The sequence below is a fragment of the Dermacentor albipictus genome, chromosome 1 (assembly GCF_038994185.2).
Source record: "Dermacentor albipictus isolate Rhodes 1998 colony chromosome 1, USDA_Dalb.pri_finalv2, whole genome shotgun sequence".
Classification (NCBI taxonomy): Eukaryota; Metazoa; Arthropoda; class Arachnida; order Ixodida; family Ixodidae; genus Dermacentor; species Dermacentor albipictus.
In genome coordinates this window covers 420,572,898-420,589,439 of record NC_091821.1, presented here as the reverse complement: position 1 = coordinate 420,589,439, position 16,542 = coordinate 420,572,898, and the positions used below count along the sequence as shown (strand labels likewise).

At 48.8% G+C, this 16,542-nt stretch overlaps 1 protein-coding gene across 8 annotated transcripts in view; it reads left to right on the top strand.

Moving 5' to 3' along the window:
- The window catches only part of LOC135900384 (uncharacterized), a 42,476-nt gene extending 26,523 nt beyond the window's left edge, over nt 1–15,953 (top strand). For 7 of the 8 annotated variants that reach the window (XM_065429866.2, XM_065429865.2, XM_065429862.2 and 4 more), the window contains one exon: nt 9,091–15,953. In XM_065429866.2, coding sequence (XP_065285938.1) covers nt 9,729–10,796 — 1,068 coding nt within the window. In that variant the 5' untranslated portion in view covers nt 9,091–9,728 and the 3' untranslated portion in view covers nt 10,797–15,953. The remainder of the gene's footprint in view (nt 1–9,090) is intronic. The other variant, XR_010563856.1, reaches the window with a different exon arrangement.
- Nucleotides 15,954–16,542: the final 589 nt, after the last annotated feature.

The window sequence follows — 16,542 nt, the reverse complement described above, 5'->3', positions numbered from 1 at the left end:
CAGCGCTGGCCAGTTCAGCCGACAGCTCGAGAGCCAGAGAGCGTTCGTCGTCTTCATTGGGGCACCCGCATGCATTGGCCGCAAAAAAATATGCAATATGCATGTATCATTACTCCTGGCGGCAGAAGCACCGTCCCGGGGTGTCCAAATATTGGTGATAACAGGAGAGTAATATGGCTTGAAGCCTGCGGCATGCACAACGTCAGTGGAATTTGGGGCAGATGAGGCACTGGCACTCACTGGGGCGATTTCGTAGGTGACTGGAGTCGCGGCCTGCAGCACTCAATATTGGCCTGTGTACCTAGACGGGAGTTTTTCTGGCAGGCCAATGTGACGAGTCGGGGACCACAGAAGTACCAGAGATCAAGGCGAAAAGTGGACGTCTCTGCATTGGCGATCGTATAAGCGCCGTTGCATCTCTTGAGAGGTCAGGAGGCGAGCACGGGCAATTTCGCGTGCTTAGGCTGCCCTGGTGATGGCGTCAAATGCACACTAGCTGGTCTTTGCTGCGGCGGATAGAAGGGATGCACCCAGTGGCAACGTAGGTTCTCGGCCGAACAGCAGAAAGAACAGAGAATAATCGGCAGTGTCGTGACGTGAACAATTGTATGCAAAAGTGACATAGGGTAGGGCAAGGTCCCAATCAGTTTGGTCGGATGAGACGTACTTTACACGCATGTCTGTTAGGGTATGATTCAGACGCTCAGTGAGACCATTGGTCTGTGGATGGTAAGGCGGAGTCAGCTTGTGCTTGGTTGAGCAGGACTGCAGGATGTTGGCAATGACTTGAGAACAAAATGTCCGACCATGGGCTGTGAGCAGTTGGTGTGGAGCACCATGCTGCAGAATCATGTTGCGTAAAAGAAAATCGGTGACATCTGTGGCGCAGCTTGTTGGAAGCGCTCTGGTGACGGCATAACGCGTGGCATAATCTGTCTCCACAATATTGTATTTAAGGTAAATAAATGTTTACTTTGCAGCACATTTCAGACTCGTCACTTAATCCGAACATTGAAGAGTGTGAGCTCATTTTGCAGACTATGTCAAATCACTATACGTTAACTGTATTTACATTGCTTCAGTGAAGCTTACACTGCACTGATAGTTGCCATGTTATCTTTCCCCGTTGCTGTGTATCAGCCGGACGCCAGGGTGGAACAGACGTTTATTGATGCAGTTCCTTGTTATACGGTGATGAACATGTGATCCGCCGACTGCTGCTTGCGTGGCTGATAAGCGATACTCGCGCAAATGCAATGTGACATGCGATATCAGTACACAACATTCCTTTTTCCGAAGATTCGTTACACAATTCCAAAATGTCTGGTTAGTCATCAATGCCATAACGTGCGACTGGCCATCTAAGGCGTGTTGATCTTCGCGGCTCGACCGGGTCTTGGGTAGCATGGCCCGGACTTGCCCCTGCGGTTGCTTCCGTGCTGGCCGGCAGCTGTTGTGGCCGTCTGCCTGTAGGAGGAAGCCTGACTTGTTAGTCTGCACTTGGGACTGGATCGGCTTCGAGCCTCGTCCAGGTGCTCCTCAACTGGTTCCGGTGCCTGTGATGGCGCTCGCCGTTGTCTAGCTGGACGACGTACTACACCGGGCCTCGGACTGCCATAACTCTGGCCACCTTCCACCTTGGACCTGGACAAAAGCTTTTAACATAGACCGCGTCACCGACACGGAACCTCTTAATCTGCGGTCGTGGCAGTTCAGGCACGTGTTGCCATCTGGATGAAGTCTGTCCAAGGCTGTCCTCAGCCTTCGTCCTATAATTAATTCTGCCGGAGGTTTTCCTGTGACCGAATGTGGCGTTGTGTGCTGTTTAAACAGGAACCACGAAATCTTGCACTGCGTCGAACCTTCCTGTTGCTTCTTTAATGCTTCTTTAACTTCTCTTACCATACTCTCCGCCCTACCATTACTGGCGACATTAGGAGGTGCTGTGAAAATAGCATGCACACCATTACACTTTAGAAACGTTTGCAACTCCAAGCTAGTGACTGCTGTGCCGTTATCTGAAACGATAATGTCTGGCACACCGTGTGCCGCAAACAGCTTCCTTAAGCTGGTGATGACAGCTGTAGCCTTCATAGATAACATTACTTCGACCTCAGCCCAGTTGCTGTACGCGTCTACCACGATTAAGAATACTTCTCCATTAACTGGGCCAGCAAAATCAATGTGTAGGCGACTCCAAGGTTGACCTGGCTTGATCCAAAAATGCAGTGGAACCTTGGGATCGCTTTGCTGGTTACTCTGACATAGGTGACAGTGCCGTACAAACTCTTGAATTTCGGGGTCCATTTTCGGCCACCACATGAGCCCTCTAGCTGATGCTTTCATGGCACTCATCCCAGGGTGATTTGCATGCAGGAGTTGAAGCACACTTTCTCTAGCTGTGTTAGGAATTACAACGCGATTCCCCCACAGTATGCAATCGCGATGCAATGACAACTCTGAGTTCCTCACCTCGTAAGGCGCGAACTTGCTGTTCACTCGTGTTGACGGCCAGCCACTAAGGATCCATTCCTTTACCATGGATAAGACTTTGTCCCTCTTGACCAGCGTAGCGATGTCTGCTACCTGCAGCGGTGCGCACTCGACCGCTTCCAACAGGAGCACGTCCCCAGGTGGCTCTGGCTCATCTTTGTCTTCCGGAGCTGGCAGACGACTGAGTGCATCGGCGTTCGAGTTCTCTTGGCCTTGACTGTACTGAAGGATGTAGTTATACGCAGACAAACATAAAACCCAACAGGGCATTCTGGGCGACACAACTTCAGGCACTCTCATGTCCGTGTTAAACAGGCCCAGTAGCTGCTTGTGGTCTGTTATAACCGTAAATTGTCACCCAGCAAGGTACTGGTGGAACCATTTTACGCCAAAGACAACAGCCAAGCCCTTTTTATCAGTCTGAGAATAGTTACGTTCACTGGCTCCAAGCGTCCGAGAAGCATAAGCTATGGGCTGTTCCTTCCCGTCAGTCACACGATGGGCTAGCACTGCCCCCTCTCCCACAGGAGATGCGTCGCAGCACAAAATTAAAGGACATTTGGTGTCATAGATCATGAGTACAGTGTCGGAGCTAAGCAATTTTTTCAGTCTCTCAAATGCACGTTGGTGCTCACCTGTCCACTTCCGTTCGTGGTCATAGTCGAGCAGTCGATAGAGTGGTTCTGCCGCTTCAGTCTTTCCCTTGAGGAAACTGCTGTAAAAATTTAGTAACCCCAAGAAGTCTTGCAGCTCCTTTTTGCTTGTGGGTGCAGGTACATTATGGATGGCGTCTGTCTTGCTTCGGCTTAGATGTATTCCCTTGTCATCAATCCTGTGACCCAAGAATTCAATGCTCGCTTTGTTGAATTCGCACTTGTCCTTATTTACTCTTAACTGCGCATTCTGCAGATGCGATAGCACGGTCTCTAATTTCTCGGCATGCTCTTCTACGTGACGGCCAGAAATCAAGATATCATCAAGATAGGCTTTCACGTCTAGAATGCCTGCTAACAGCGTGTCAATGACTCATTGAAACACCCACGGCACTGCCGAAATTCCAAACAGCAGCCGTTTGACTTTGTGCTGTCCTTTATCGTGTTAACTGTGAGCATTTCAGCCGACTCCACGTATAGCGTAAGCTGTTGATAAGCTTGAGCTAGATCCAGCAGTGTAAAAAATTTGCTTGAACCCAGAGCTGTGAGCATTTCCACGGTAGTCGACAAACCTTACCCGTTGCATTTAATAACTTTGTTTACGGTGCTGCGGTATTCACCGCACAGGCGTAACATTCTGTCTTTTTTTCCTACCACTACCAGTGGTGTGGCCCAGTTGAAGTACGCGACGGGTTCCCATGCCCACGTCGTCCTTGAGGGCCAGTGGAACTGGTCGACTTTTGAGAAACACTGGTTGGGCGTCGTCTTTTACTTCGATGTGAACTGGTGGTCCGCTGAAGCCAGGAAGGTACCTGCGAAACACCTCGGAAAATTGTGAGAGCACGTCTTCCGCGTTTACTTGCTGTATTCCCCGCAAGCAAATGCCTAACGGCCTAAACCAGTTTCGCCTAATCAGGTTGTTGCCTCGATTCTTTACTACCAACAAAGGCAGCTTTGCCTTCTGGCCCCTGAATTCTACCAAGACGGTTGCACGACCCAGCAGCGGTAACGCCTCCTTTGACCAGGTTATGAGAGTTGTTCCAGAATCTTGGAGTGGTTTTCACCCCAATTTCTCTCGATTACTCGAAATGCATCTTCACTCACAATTGAGCACGAGGCTCCGGAATCAACCTCCATTGGGTCTTCTTGCCCTTGTATCTGTACTTGAACCATAAACTTCTGTTCTTGCTCATTAACTTCTCAGAGTGAAAACAATGCACTCATTTCGTACATGCCCTTGCTCTTTTCAACTTTCCTTTTTTGCTAAGGCGTCGTCTTCTAGGCCACTCTACTTTCATCTTTTGAACGACAAGCCCTCTCTATATGTCCAACCCTTTTGCGTTTGAAGCATGCCGCTTTTCTAAAGCTGCATAAATGCAAGCGTGCTTACTGTTGCAACGGTAGCAATTGGAGCCCTCTGCCATAGCGTCTTGCTTCGTGCGGGTTGTTTGTCTTGTCTTTTGTCTTTGTCATTGTCATATACAATCGGTGCATTTTACCGGTGCTGACATACGGCGCAGAGATTTGGAGGCTGACAAAGTAGCTTGAGAGCAAGTTAAGGACCGTGCAAAGAGCGATGGAACAAAGAATGTTAGGCATAACTTTTAAGAGACAGAAAGAGCAGTTTGGATCAGAGAGCAAATGGGCATAGACGATATTCTAATAGACATCAAGAGCGAGAAATGGTGCTGGGCAGGTCATGTAATGCGCAGACTAGATAACCATTGGACCATTAGGGTAACAGAATGGGTACCAAGAGAAGGGAAGCGCAGTAGAGGACGGCAGAAGACTAGATGGGGTGACGAAATTGGGAAATTTGCTGGCGCTATTTGGAGTCGGTTGGCGCAGGACAGGGGTAATTGGAGATCGCAGGGAGAGGCCTTCGTCCTGCAGTGGACATGAATAGGCTGATGATCATGATGATGATGAAAACAACTGACAGCTGATCAACGTGAGTAAGGTCTGGAGCCGAATCAACAATAAAAGAGAAGTATTTTGTGCGTTTCACTTCATCAACGAGACGTTCCTTGACAGCCTTTGCCATATGTTCAATAAATTCATCACAAATGGTTTTTTACAGACACGATGGGGGACCTTTTCCTTTGTTCCTGTAGAGTTTGATGTGCTCCTCTAGAAAGGGATCAAACTTGGCAATGGCCTCAAGCACTCCCGTATAACTGCCATTTCTCGGTGAACCAAAAATCTCCTCATTGCCCCTAAACGCTAGGTTGCGCTCAGCTAGAAGCTTAACTACAATGACTACGCGCTTCAACACCTCTGTCCAGTAAGCGGTCTCACTGACAAGATGCTTAACCAGCTCCTTGTCAATTGTGCTGCTCAAGTTAGAGCGGGCGAGCTATGCTGCCACGTAGTTCCGGTGCTCGACACTATTTTCATGTGCGCAAACCTTTTCTTCTGCTCTTTTCCAATCAGAAAAGCTGTGCGTGGTGAAAGCACTGAGGTTGCTTGACATCGAAAATAGTTTGCACATGAAACAGTAAACGTAACCGTTGGACTTCGAGTACATTAACCAGTGTCGCTCGTATGCCTCCCCATTTACAGCCTTTCGCACGAAAAGATGAGGTGACATATAGTGTTTCTGAGTTTTGTATTGCCTTTTGGAAGATCGAAAATTTTCTGCCCGATTTTGAAAATACCATGGCCCTTTCTTAAGGCATACACTCCGAAAGCTGTCAGTAATAACGTCCGGCCACTTAGCAGGGTCACTTCGGATAATCTCGCAACGTACCTCTTGCTGCGGGGGTCTCTGTACTGTTCTGTTGCCGCAACGAGAGGCCGTCTCATTTGTCCTCTCGAGGCACACTTTGTGGGTGGGAACATGATTATTTGAAGCCAAACTAACAGGAAACAAGTGAGTCGGTTCTTGGAGTGTTGTTTCCTGGCGCTTGTCAGTAGAAGGGGGAGGCTCATCAGTGAGCTTTGGCACCTGTTGATCAGCAGTAGTAAAAATCGGTCGTGGTGGACCGGACCCCTGAAGCTCTGTGGCAGCGGTCCGGCCAAGTAGTATAGACGTTGCTGACTCAGGAACAGGACAAGGCTCGGTTATCATCACTTGCTCAGAAATATGGACGACCGAGGTAGGCACCGTTTTCACAGGATCCAGATAACCAAGTTGAGTCAAACCTTGCTTCTTGCCAGGAAACCGTGGTGATAGAGTTGGCTAGTCCTCCACAGAAACACAGTCGGTACTATTGGGAGTTTGACACGGACTTTGGGTAGAGCGATCATACTGCTCCACGGAAGCTGCATTCAATAGGTACTTTGTCATCTATGGTAGCTTCTTTTCACGTTCTTCTCTTTCTAACTTTGCCTTTCGTTTTGACGCACCACTTTGATGATCCCTACCGAGCATTTTCGCATGAATGGATGTTAATTGTTCACCGGGCACTTCGTCAATCCGACGCGACCACAGGTGTCCAACGTTCGCCGTCCCGATGACTGGCGCACGCTGCCTGGATGGTCCGTGGCTGGCCGAGAGTGGTGCGTCCCTTGGGAGCTCCTCAGTGGGTGGGCTTATGCAAGCTTAACCGGCGGCTCGAGGCTGAATCGCAGCCCGCGATCAACTTCCTATAGACGTGCGCCGCGTCTGTCTGTTACTAGCGCCAAAGCAGGTGTTCACATACACATAGAGTTCCTTGTACAAATTCCCTCCTTCTCCGTGCGAACTCCCTCCTCCTGTTCCGGTCTCGTCTTCCTATTGGCTAGGAGCAATCGTCTGTTCTGGGAGGTTCTTGATTTTTCTTTCGCCCAGTCAACGCCGAGCGCGAGAATGAAGGGGAGAGGGTGACTCCTAGCGCGGGCGAAGTTACGTACCCTCCGTTGCCTCTGAGTCATCTTTTTCTACTTCTTTCTGGAAAGTTCGGCGGCCAGTCTGACCTACTTTTTCCGTCGAGTGCACGTGAGGGTGCACAGCCACTAGGCAGGAATGGGCCCTGGAGACAGGCCTTTCTGTCCAGCTCTCCAACTTCCCCCTTCACACTTCCACAACCCTAGCCTGAACAATGAACATTCCATGCCCCACGGCACGCGGACAAAAGCATGTGTGACGTCTTCTTTCCTTTCCTGCCTAGACTCTGCCATGAGACTCATCATCATCTGCTATCGGACTCATCCTCCCCCACCCAAATTACCATCACAGTAAAGAAAAGTCGAATGGGAGGCATTGTTGGGTACAGAAGCACATCCTTTCTATGAGAAGGACAGCGGCGGGACTATTTGAGAAGTGGAGGGTGGCGTGGTGGTGACAAGGGGAAGGAAGTTTAGGTCCTCATCTAGCATTACATGTTTTAGGTGTTTCCCCCTTGCCCCTCCTCTCCAGACAGCACTGGACAGACAGACTGACAGGAAACCACGAAAACTTTTCCAAGCAAATGCACCTCGGTTCGTAAGAAAGAGGACCCTGCCGGGGTGGCGGGGGATTCCTGTTTTTGCAGCTCGACGAGCTCTTCCCAAATGATCAGGGTAAACGCATGCTGTTACATTAAGTGGGGGGCCCTGTCTGCTCGTTCTGGTTTTCTCGCTTCATACATGTCGCTCGAAGTTCCGTTGCCCATGGTTCCATATACTAAGCAGGTTAGAATAGATGGGCCCCCTTCCCCTACTGTCCGAGGTGAGGCCCTGGGCTGCAGCCCCCTTAGCCTCCCCCTTAATCCAGCGCTGGTTGCTGGTCTTAAATGTGTTTACGGATATTTCCTCTACAGTTTTTGCTGACATGCTAAGCAAATAGCAGTTTCTGCTCAGAATTCCTCGTGATGGCTGTCCAGTATTGTAGAATGCAGGTGCATCATCACACATGAACGCCTTTGTTTGAACATGGCCTATTTTCTTGCACACAGCTCTGAAGAGCTGCATGGCTTTCTTGTCGACTCTACTGGTTACACAGAAGGCCACCAGAACACCAGTTCCAAACATGTCCATGTAGAGCAGCGTGACTAGGAGGAAGTCAAAGGCTGCAGAAATATAGTGAACAATATCATGTTTACAGAACGCTCTTGAGAGAAATGTTCAAGTGATGTCTTGCGCAACAGACACTGTCGCACTAAATTTTTGCTAGAGAGAACCTGCAGAGAGCTGGCATTTTTGGCTGCAGACTGACCACTGCTGTTGCGCTGATATTGTGAAGTTTGCTTACCATAAACCCCATAATTTATTTCTTCCCTGCAACATTTCAGGTAACCATTACTTACATAATGGTCCCAAGAAAACATGCAAGATATCTTCTCTCAGGGGTCAAGCATCCCAAAGTAGAGTTCTAAAATTATAACAAACAACAAATAGAACAATGCAGTTATATAAAAACAAGAAAAGCATACAAACAAGCAATGTTGCTCCATAGCATAATTAGTAAAAGCAACATAGAATGCATTACAGGTACTGATGGAGGTGACGGAGGTTCGGAAATGGTTCCAATCAGTGCTTGTTTTTGGCAAAAAAGAATTGAAACATGTCAAGTGTACATGTTGTACACTACAAGTAGAAGCTTGTAACATGTTCGAGTAATGTGGCCACATCATCCTTTTAAAGAATCATGACTAACATGACATTACCGCTGAACATCAACTTTGCCGCAACAACTTGATTTGAGCGAGTTTGTTCATCTTGAAAGTGTGTTGAAGTAACATGATGGGACGAGGACGAAGAAATCCCTGTTGTGTGTGTGTTTTCTTTGTCCTCGTCCCATCGCGCTACTTCAATATATCTTTAACTTTGCCATCTAAACATGTCTTAAATTAGTGGAAGTCATTCAAACGAACACTGCAATTTACTGTGCATGTAATGGCCACATCTTCATATGATCAGCATGAGTAAAACAAATTGTGCAAATATGTTAGAGAATAAATTTTCTTAGCTGCTCTGCAATTTCGCTCTTTTCCCCACTTTCTGCAAGTGAGAGTTCAGGTGCATTCTCTTTATCTCTGTGCAGGCATTGCAAGCTTGATGCTCTACGCTGTGTCACTCATCTCTGAGAAGAACATCGCCGTTTCCCACTGACCACCTTTCTCCTGGGACTGGCCACTGGGTCCTCTTCGCTTCGGCTCCGCACCGTGACAGCAAAATTTGCTTGTCGCTGATATCTTGAGTGCGCAGAACTACACCAACACCTTCATACAGGTGAGCGCTCTCTACTGACCCCTCTTGAGGCTTGGGCGAGCCCGAGGGAGGACACCAGGCCCGAAAACCCGGCCCCTTTGCGTCACTGCCATGCTAAACCTCGCGACGCAACTTCCCTCTACTGTGACCAGCGTGGAGGTTCATGTGCAAGGTACGGACATGGTCCCAAGCCAATATGACCCTCGGGACTAGACCCAAGTCCTGAGAACACAGGCGAACCACCAGGAAAACAGACAAGCGACCCAAGGTTCAAACGCCGAGCCTGCTGGTCAGGAGACACAGAGTCAGTTGGGAGAAACACAGGAGACCGCCACAACTCCCGCACTACACCGCTCCTCGACACAGCTACGCAGGCTCCATACAGCTGTGCAAAAGGTCAAGCAACCGCTGGCTCTTGCCCCAGACGAATATAAAGTCATCTTCCGCTCCCAGGGAGGACTTGACCTGACGATGCTCCAGCCACACTACCTCCTCACCGCTCTCATGCAGGCTGCTGCACTGAGCGACCCATCTACGCTGACACTTCAGATTCACCCCGTCAATAACACTTGCATAGTGTCTGCGGCGAATCAAAATGACACTCTCAAGCTCGTACAACTCCAGCACATCATCTACTACCAACCTAAGTATGCCATGGCGGCATATATTGCACCACGTGATGGCTCAGTTAGGGGAGTTATCACGAATGCCTACTGGAAAGAATCGCCGCAAGAACTTCTAGCAGACTTGATCGCCCGCAACCCCAACGCTACTATACTAGATGCTCGACGGATGGGACTCACACGCTCGATACTCATCACCTTCGGTCAAGCCATCGTCCCACGAAAAATATTTTGTGGCGGAGGACTGCATCTGTGCAAGCCCTATACACCAAGGGTCGAGACCTGCAGTAACTGCTGGACCATAGGCCACCGCATGGATGTCTGTATCCAACCTAGGACACACAAGTGCCCCAGATGTGGCGAGTTACACCCAAAGGAGCCAACTCCATCATGCACTCCAGTCTGCATCATTTGCCAAGGCCTGTACTTGTCTGGGACCCGGGAATGCAAGCACCGCCACCTCCATAGGGCAACCAAGCCCACCTCCGAATGCGAAGCACGATCCCGGCGACGAGTAGACCACCGCTCACCACGCAGTGCAGGATCCGAACGCCCGGAACCATCTGCTGGCCAGCAAACAGGGTGCTTCAAGAGCTCAGACCGACCGACATGGACCGACAAGCTGAAGACGCCCAACGTGAACACAAAACTGGCAAGCAACATCCCGCTCACCCCGGACCCCCCTGACCAGGAGCTTCGGGCTTTGTGTGTGGAGGTAAGTCGACTCACAACACTTTTAGCACACAACCCCGTTCCCCCCTGCTCACCCCAACATCACTCCTTCCACCCACTGTGGAGTCACCCATCGCACCTGCCATACCCGCCTCACCCTCCTATAAAAAGAAACGCACATTGGACTTGCATGACAATTATCAGGCCAAAGACTTGGAATAAAAATTTGACGCTAAATTGGTAGCTCTGGAGGCGTGCCTCGAAACCAAATTCACAACACTCGCTGAACAGCAATCTTGTCACCTTGAGCAACAGATGGACACACTTTTCACATGCTTAAGCCTAACTTTTGAACGTACTTTTGCACAATTTGAGACGCGCCTTCAGAGGCTAGAGACAAATACCAGCTCTTCGCATGAGGGGTCCCATACCTCTGTCCTACACCTACCTACTCCTCCTATCCCACTTCCACCACCGTGAGAACCTATCCTCGCCCCACCCACGCTCCAATATGGCGGGCCGGGATAATTCTACCTACCTATCACTAATCCAATAGAACTGCCGCGGCTTTCGAGGCAAGTGTGCGCCGCTGCAGCTCTTAATACCTACCCTCCCTGCCATACCTAAGCTCCTTTTGTTACAGGACACAAAACACCAAGCCAAACTTCCCAGTTACCACGCAGTACACTCAGACACCACCAACAACCCTTGGGTATTCACACTGATACATTGCAATATTAAACTTCCCAGTTACCACGCAGTACACTCAGACACCACCAACAACCCTTGGGTATTCACACTGATACATTGCACTATTACCTACCAAGAACACACGATCACCTCCACCACCCCGTTTGTCCTCATCGAAATCATCCCCATGAAACGTAATACACCTCCGATCTTTATTGCCAACATATACCACACCCCACGCCCAACCATGACCACTCTCTATGCTTTACTCCAGAAAATTCATCGCATTGCACGCCAAAATCTCCTACTCATAGGAGGCGACTTTAACTCTCAGCATACAAACTGGGGTTATCGGTACACCACAGCACGGGGTCGCAGGCTTTGGACTACCATCCAAGACCTGCGCCTTACTACACATAACAACTTTCACACACCAACCCGAATCGGCAACAGTGTAACCATGGATACTAGTCTGGACTTTACACTCAGCCGTTGCCTCAAAGGTATCTCGTAGTCACGGACGCAACACACACTCTGAAGTGACCATTACATTATCGCCATCCAAATACCTCATACACAACACAGCCCTCGACTCCTCACCCACAATCTTATTAAATGGGACGCAATCCGGTCCGCACAACCAGAACACTCAGACACCCCGATACAAGACATTGATCATTGGGTTGCATCTTTCCTAAACGACATAACCGCACACACACAACACATTGCCACGTCACCCGGCACCCCAACACTGAACACACGCCTAGCCCACCTCTGGGTGGCACACCACAGCATCCTAGAGAGATGGAAAAGCCAAAACATAATAGAAAGCTAAAACGAAGACTGGCCACGCTACAGACACAAATCGCTGCACACGCCGAGGAGCTGTGCCATTCCAACTGGGATCAGGTGTGCAACGGTATATCTGGCACCCTCTGTACCAAGAACGCATGGCAACTCCTACGGCATCTTGTTGACCCCACACACTCGCGCACGGCATCACAACATCACATTACACGCCTCATTCACAACTCCACGCTCTCCCCCAACACCCTTCTGGACCAACTCTGGACAGAACACATGGCACCCGGGCGCCTCCCCTCCTCTATCACCCTACACAGGAGCCCCGAATGAGGCCCTTGACATCGATATTTCGGAGCAAGAGGTCCGCATGGCCCTCCAAAACATCCACACAAGCTCTGCACTGGGAAAGGACAGAATAACAAACTCTATGCTCTGTAACCTGGATGATCAATCTATCACACAGATTAAAGTATATTTTAATCAATGCTGGAGAGACGGCACCCTGCCACAGTCCTGGCACCATGCCAATATTATCTTCATCGCGAAACAGAACAAACACCACACCATATCAAACCTCCACCCCATATCACTCGCATCATGTCTCGGGAAACTGCTCAAGCATGTTGCTTTAAACAGACTCAATCAGCATATGCACGACCACAACCTCTGTCCGCACAGCATGGTGGGCTTCCGCCCAGGTCTCCCCGCCCAAGATGCCATGCTTCAATTGACACAGGACACCTTTGACCCTCTCATCCCTGCTCATACTAAAGCCATCTTGGCCCTGGACTTGTCCAAGGCCTTTCATCGTGTAGAACGCTAAGCGATCATGGCGGCTCTCTCCCCCCTCAATGTAGGCGCCCGCATGTACACCTACATACAAGTGTTCCTCTCGCGACGCACAGCTGAGGTTCATATGGGCTCCCATGCGTGCCCTCCATACACCCTCAGCGGAGTGGGCACTCCACAAGGTTCTGTCCTTTCCCCTTTTCTCTTCAATTCCACACTCATTCCCTTAGCCCATGCTCTTCACAATGTCCTCCACCTTCACCACACCCTCTAATGAAGATGACATCACTCTGTGGACTACCCACGGCATTCATGGTGACATAGAGGAAACTTTAGAAACCCCCACAAACATCACACAACAACACGCACAAAGCATTGGTCTCTCCTGTTCCCCGGAAAAGTCCCAGATACTTCTCATGCGTCCCTCACCACATACTCTTACCACGGCGCCCATCACCATTACTATGGCCGGACACCCTATCCCGGAGGTCAACACACTCCGGATCCTGGGCCTTCACATCCAGAGCAACGGCCAGAGCACTTTCACTCTCTGGAAACTCAAGCGGGTGACGGAAGCGCTGTCACACCTCATCTGCAGAGTTACCGGCAAACACTATGGCATGAAGGAGCATGATTTGTGTCGTCTCATTCATGCCTTCATACTCAGCTGTTTCCTCTACACAATCCCATATCTTCGACAAGAAGAAATTGCCATCCTAGATGCTATGCTTTTTAAAGCCTACAAGGTGGCCCTACACCTCCCCCCTAACACGCGAACCACCAAACTTCTCCAGCTTGGGCTCCACAATACCACACATGAACTCATTGAGGCCCACAGACAAGCACAATACACTTGCTTAGCTCAATCTATCACAGGACGTTACGTACTAGACGCTTTCCGAATTCGCATACCAGCAGCCGACCCCACACTCCTACCAGTTCCCCGCCCCATACACATTCAGCTCATAGTAAAACCCCTTCCTCGGCCCGCCGCAAAGCCAGTGCAAAAGCTCTACACAAATACTATGGTTTCGAAGCTGGCGCCGTATGGGTGGACACGGCCTGCACGGGCAGAGGTGCAGCAGCTGTAGTCGTTGACGATACACTCCAACCCATCGCAACTCTCCACCTTCCTGGTGCATCCACCCCGGAATTCTCGGAAGAAGTGGCGATCGCGCTTGCCCTCACACACACTGATGCCCGGTACGTCCTTACCGAGTCAAAAACCGCTCTCTTAAAATTTTGCACGAGGACGAGTCCACAAGACTGCCTTCTACATTCTCAGTTTGCCCTCCGCAAAACCGCCCCGCCATGTGGAAATGATCTTTCTTTTTTTTTTTAGCATTGATTTAGACACAGTGAAGGTCTTGGATGGCAAGGCTAAAGACAGTACATTATCTGCCTGACTAAGGCCCTCTAACCCATACATTGCTCAACAGTGAGGTAGCATATCATAACATACAGATAGTATACACATATATCAATAGCATGGATTAGACACACATAGCATACGTTACAAACATACTTGAATTAAATACAACAATCACTGTACATCTTTCTAAGTAGAAACAGTTTAGGATCAACAGAGTAATATGAACACGAAAAAAGATTTATATATATACAAGCACAGTATGAAACGCACTTAAAATAATTGTACATAAAACACACAAGAAACTAATTAGCACAATGTCAATCAGAAAGGGAAAGCAAATATTTTTTCATGGCACTTTTAAAGCAGTTTAATGATCTGAAGTTTTGCGCGATAGGGATCGTGTTAGGATGTGCATTTATGAAGGATGGGACTAAGTATGCTAGTTGTTTTCTACCATAGTTGGTCCTGCAAAATGGCACTCTAATATGGTCATGCCTGAAATTGTATTTGGTGTAACTTGAGAGGTGGTTTTGATAAAAAATGAGTGAATTTTTCTTGAGTTCGCCTCGTATGTATATAGCGAGCTTAAGTTCGTACAGTTGATTAATTTTTAAAAGTGCATGTTTTAGGAAAAAATATGCCGTGTGATTGCGGGGTCCAAGGTTTTCAACACAGCGAACTGCTTGTTTTTGGAGACATATCAATCGATCCAAGTTTGATTGGAATGTAGTCCCCATACCAAAAGGCAATAACTAAGATGGGACTGAATTAAAGCATAATACAGACGACGTTTCAACCAAGTAGGAACAAGGTATCTAATCTTAAACAATATGCCTATTGACCTACAAATGCTAGAATGAATCTTCGTTACATGAGGTGTAAAACTCAGGTTCTCATCAAAAAGCACGCCTAAAAGTTTAAAAGCTGAAGTCCGCTTGATTACACAGCTATTGAACTTTACACAAAAAGCACAGTCATCAGGCCTATTTCTAGGCTTAAAAACCACATATTTTGTTTTGTTGACGTTTAACTGCAGGTGGTTCACTGATAACCAAACTAAAAGTTGATCTAACCGATTAATAGCTGTAATTACTAGCACTCGTAGACTGTCACATGAGAAAAACAAATTTGTGTCGTCAGCATACAAGACTATATCTAGCTCGAGTAAGCGGTATGTTTACAATAGAATAAAGAACAGTGACTCAAAATTGACCCTTGGGTGCCTGCCTGTGCACTCTCGGAATCCCGGCAACAAAGCTGCCAATGAGTCGAGCTCTTCTCGGGAGCGCATGCACTCGTTCAGCGAGCTGACCCAGGCATATTGCACCGAACGCCAGCTATACCTCCCACCCCACCAATCTCTTGGCAATTATCACCAAATACTATGGCGCGACCTCCAGACCCGCACCCTTCCCTCCCCCTATTTCCTCTCCCGCATCCACCCGGGAGCATACATCCCCTCGTGTGCTCAATGCACTCACCCCCATGCTATGCTTACCCACATTCTCCTTGAATGCCCGGCAGACCCTCCCCCACGGGGCCCGGAGCTTTTGACTACCTGGGAGGAATGGGACACCCTTCTGCGCTCAACGGACCCGGCCAGGCAGAAGATTGCCGCTGACTGGGCCGCCCACGTTATGGAACTCCATGAACTCACAAATGTGTAGTGCAGTGGGGTCGTGCGGGGACCCTGGGACCTACGTGCCTGAACCCCTTGGTCAAATAAAGTTGTTTCTCTCTCTCTCAGTTTGCTCATTTTCAAGAGTTCCGCTTGGGTAACCTGGTCTCCCAGCCACAAAGCAGATTGCTTCATCTAGAAAATCACATCAGGTGCTTAACCATTTTAATTCAATCGCAAGTACTACTACTGACTCATTCTCTTGCTATACTCTGTGGTTAAACCAGAACCCTTTTGCAATCACCATCTTTCTCGGGGTGCAGTATTCCTTGAGAACATTGACAAGCTCTTCGTAACCATTCTGTTCCCATTTTTTGTGAATGAGCATATTATTCAGTGTATTATATGCCTTTTTTCTTCTGGCTGTTACCAAAACAAAGACGTTCAACTCTGTGTTCACATGCGTGACTTGGAGGTAGCATTCGAAGTGCTCAATGAAGGACTGCAAGTATTCATTCCTGTCTTCGACAAACTGTTTGAACGAACCATGCACAGCCACGATGCCGTCTTCCCCCAAAGTGCTTGGGCTGTCTGCCGGCAGCGGTGCTTCAGTTCAACAGCAATCCCATGCCAACGGTAACCACTGTTGTGGCCTCAGTGAACGGTATGAAATAACACAGGCTTGTGCCAGAACAAGGTACATAATGAGGTATGAAG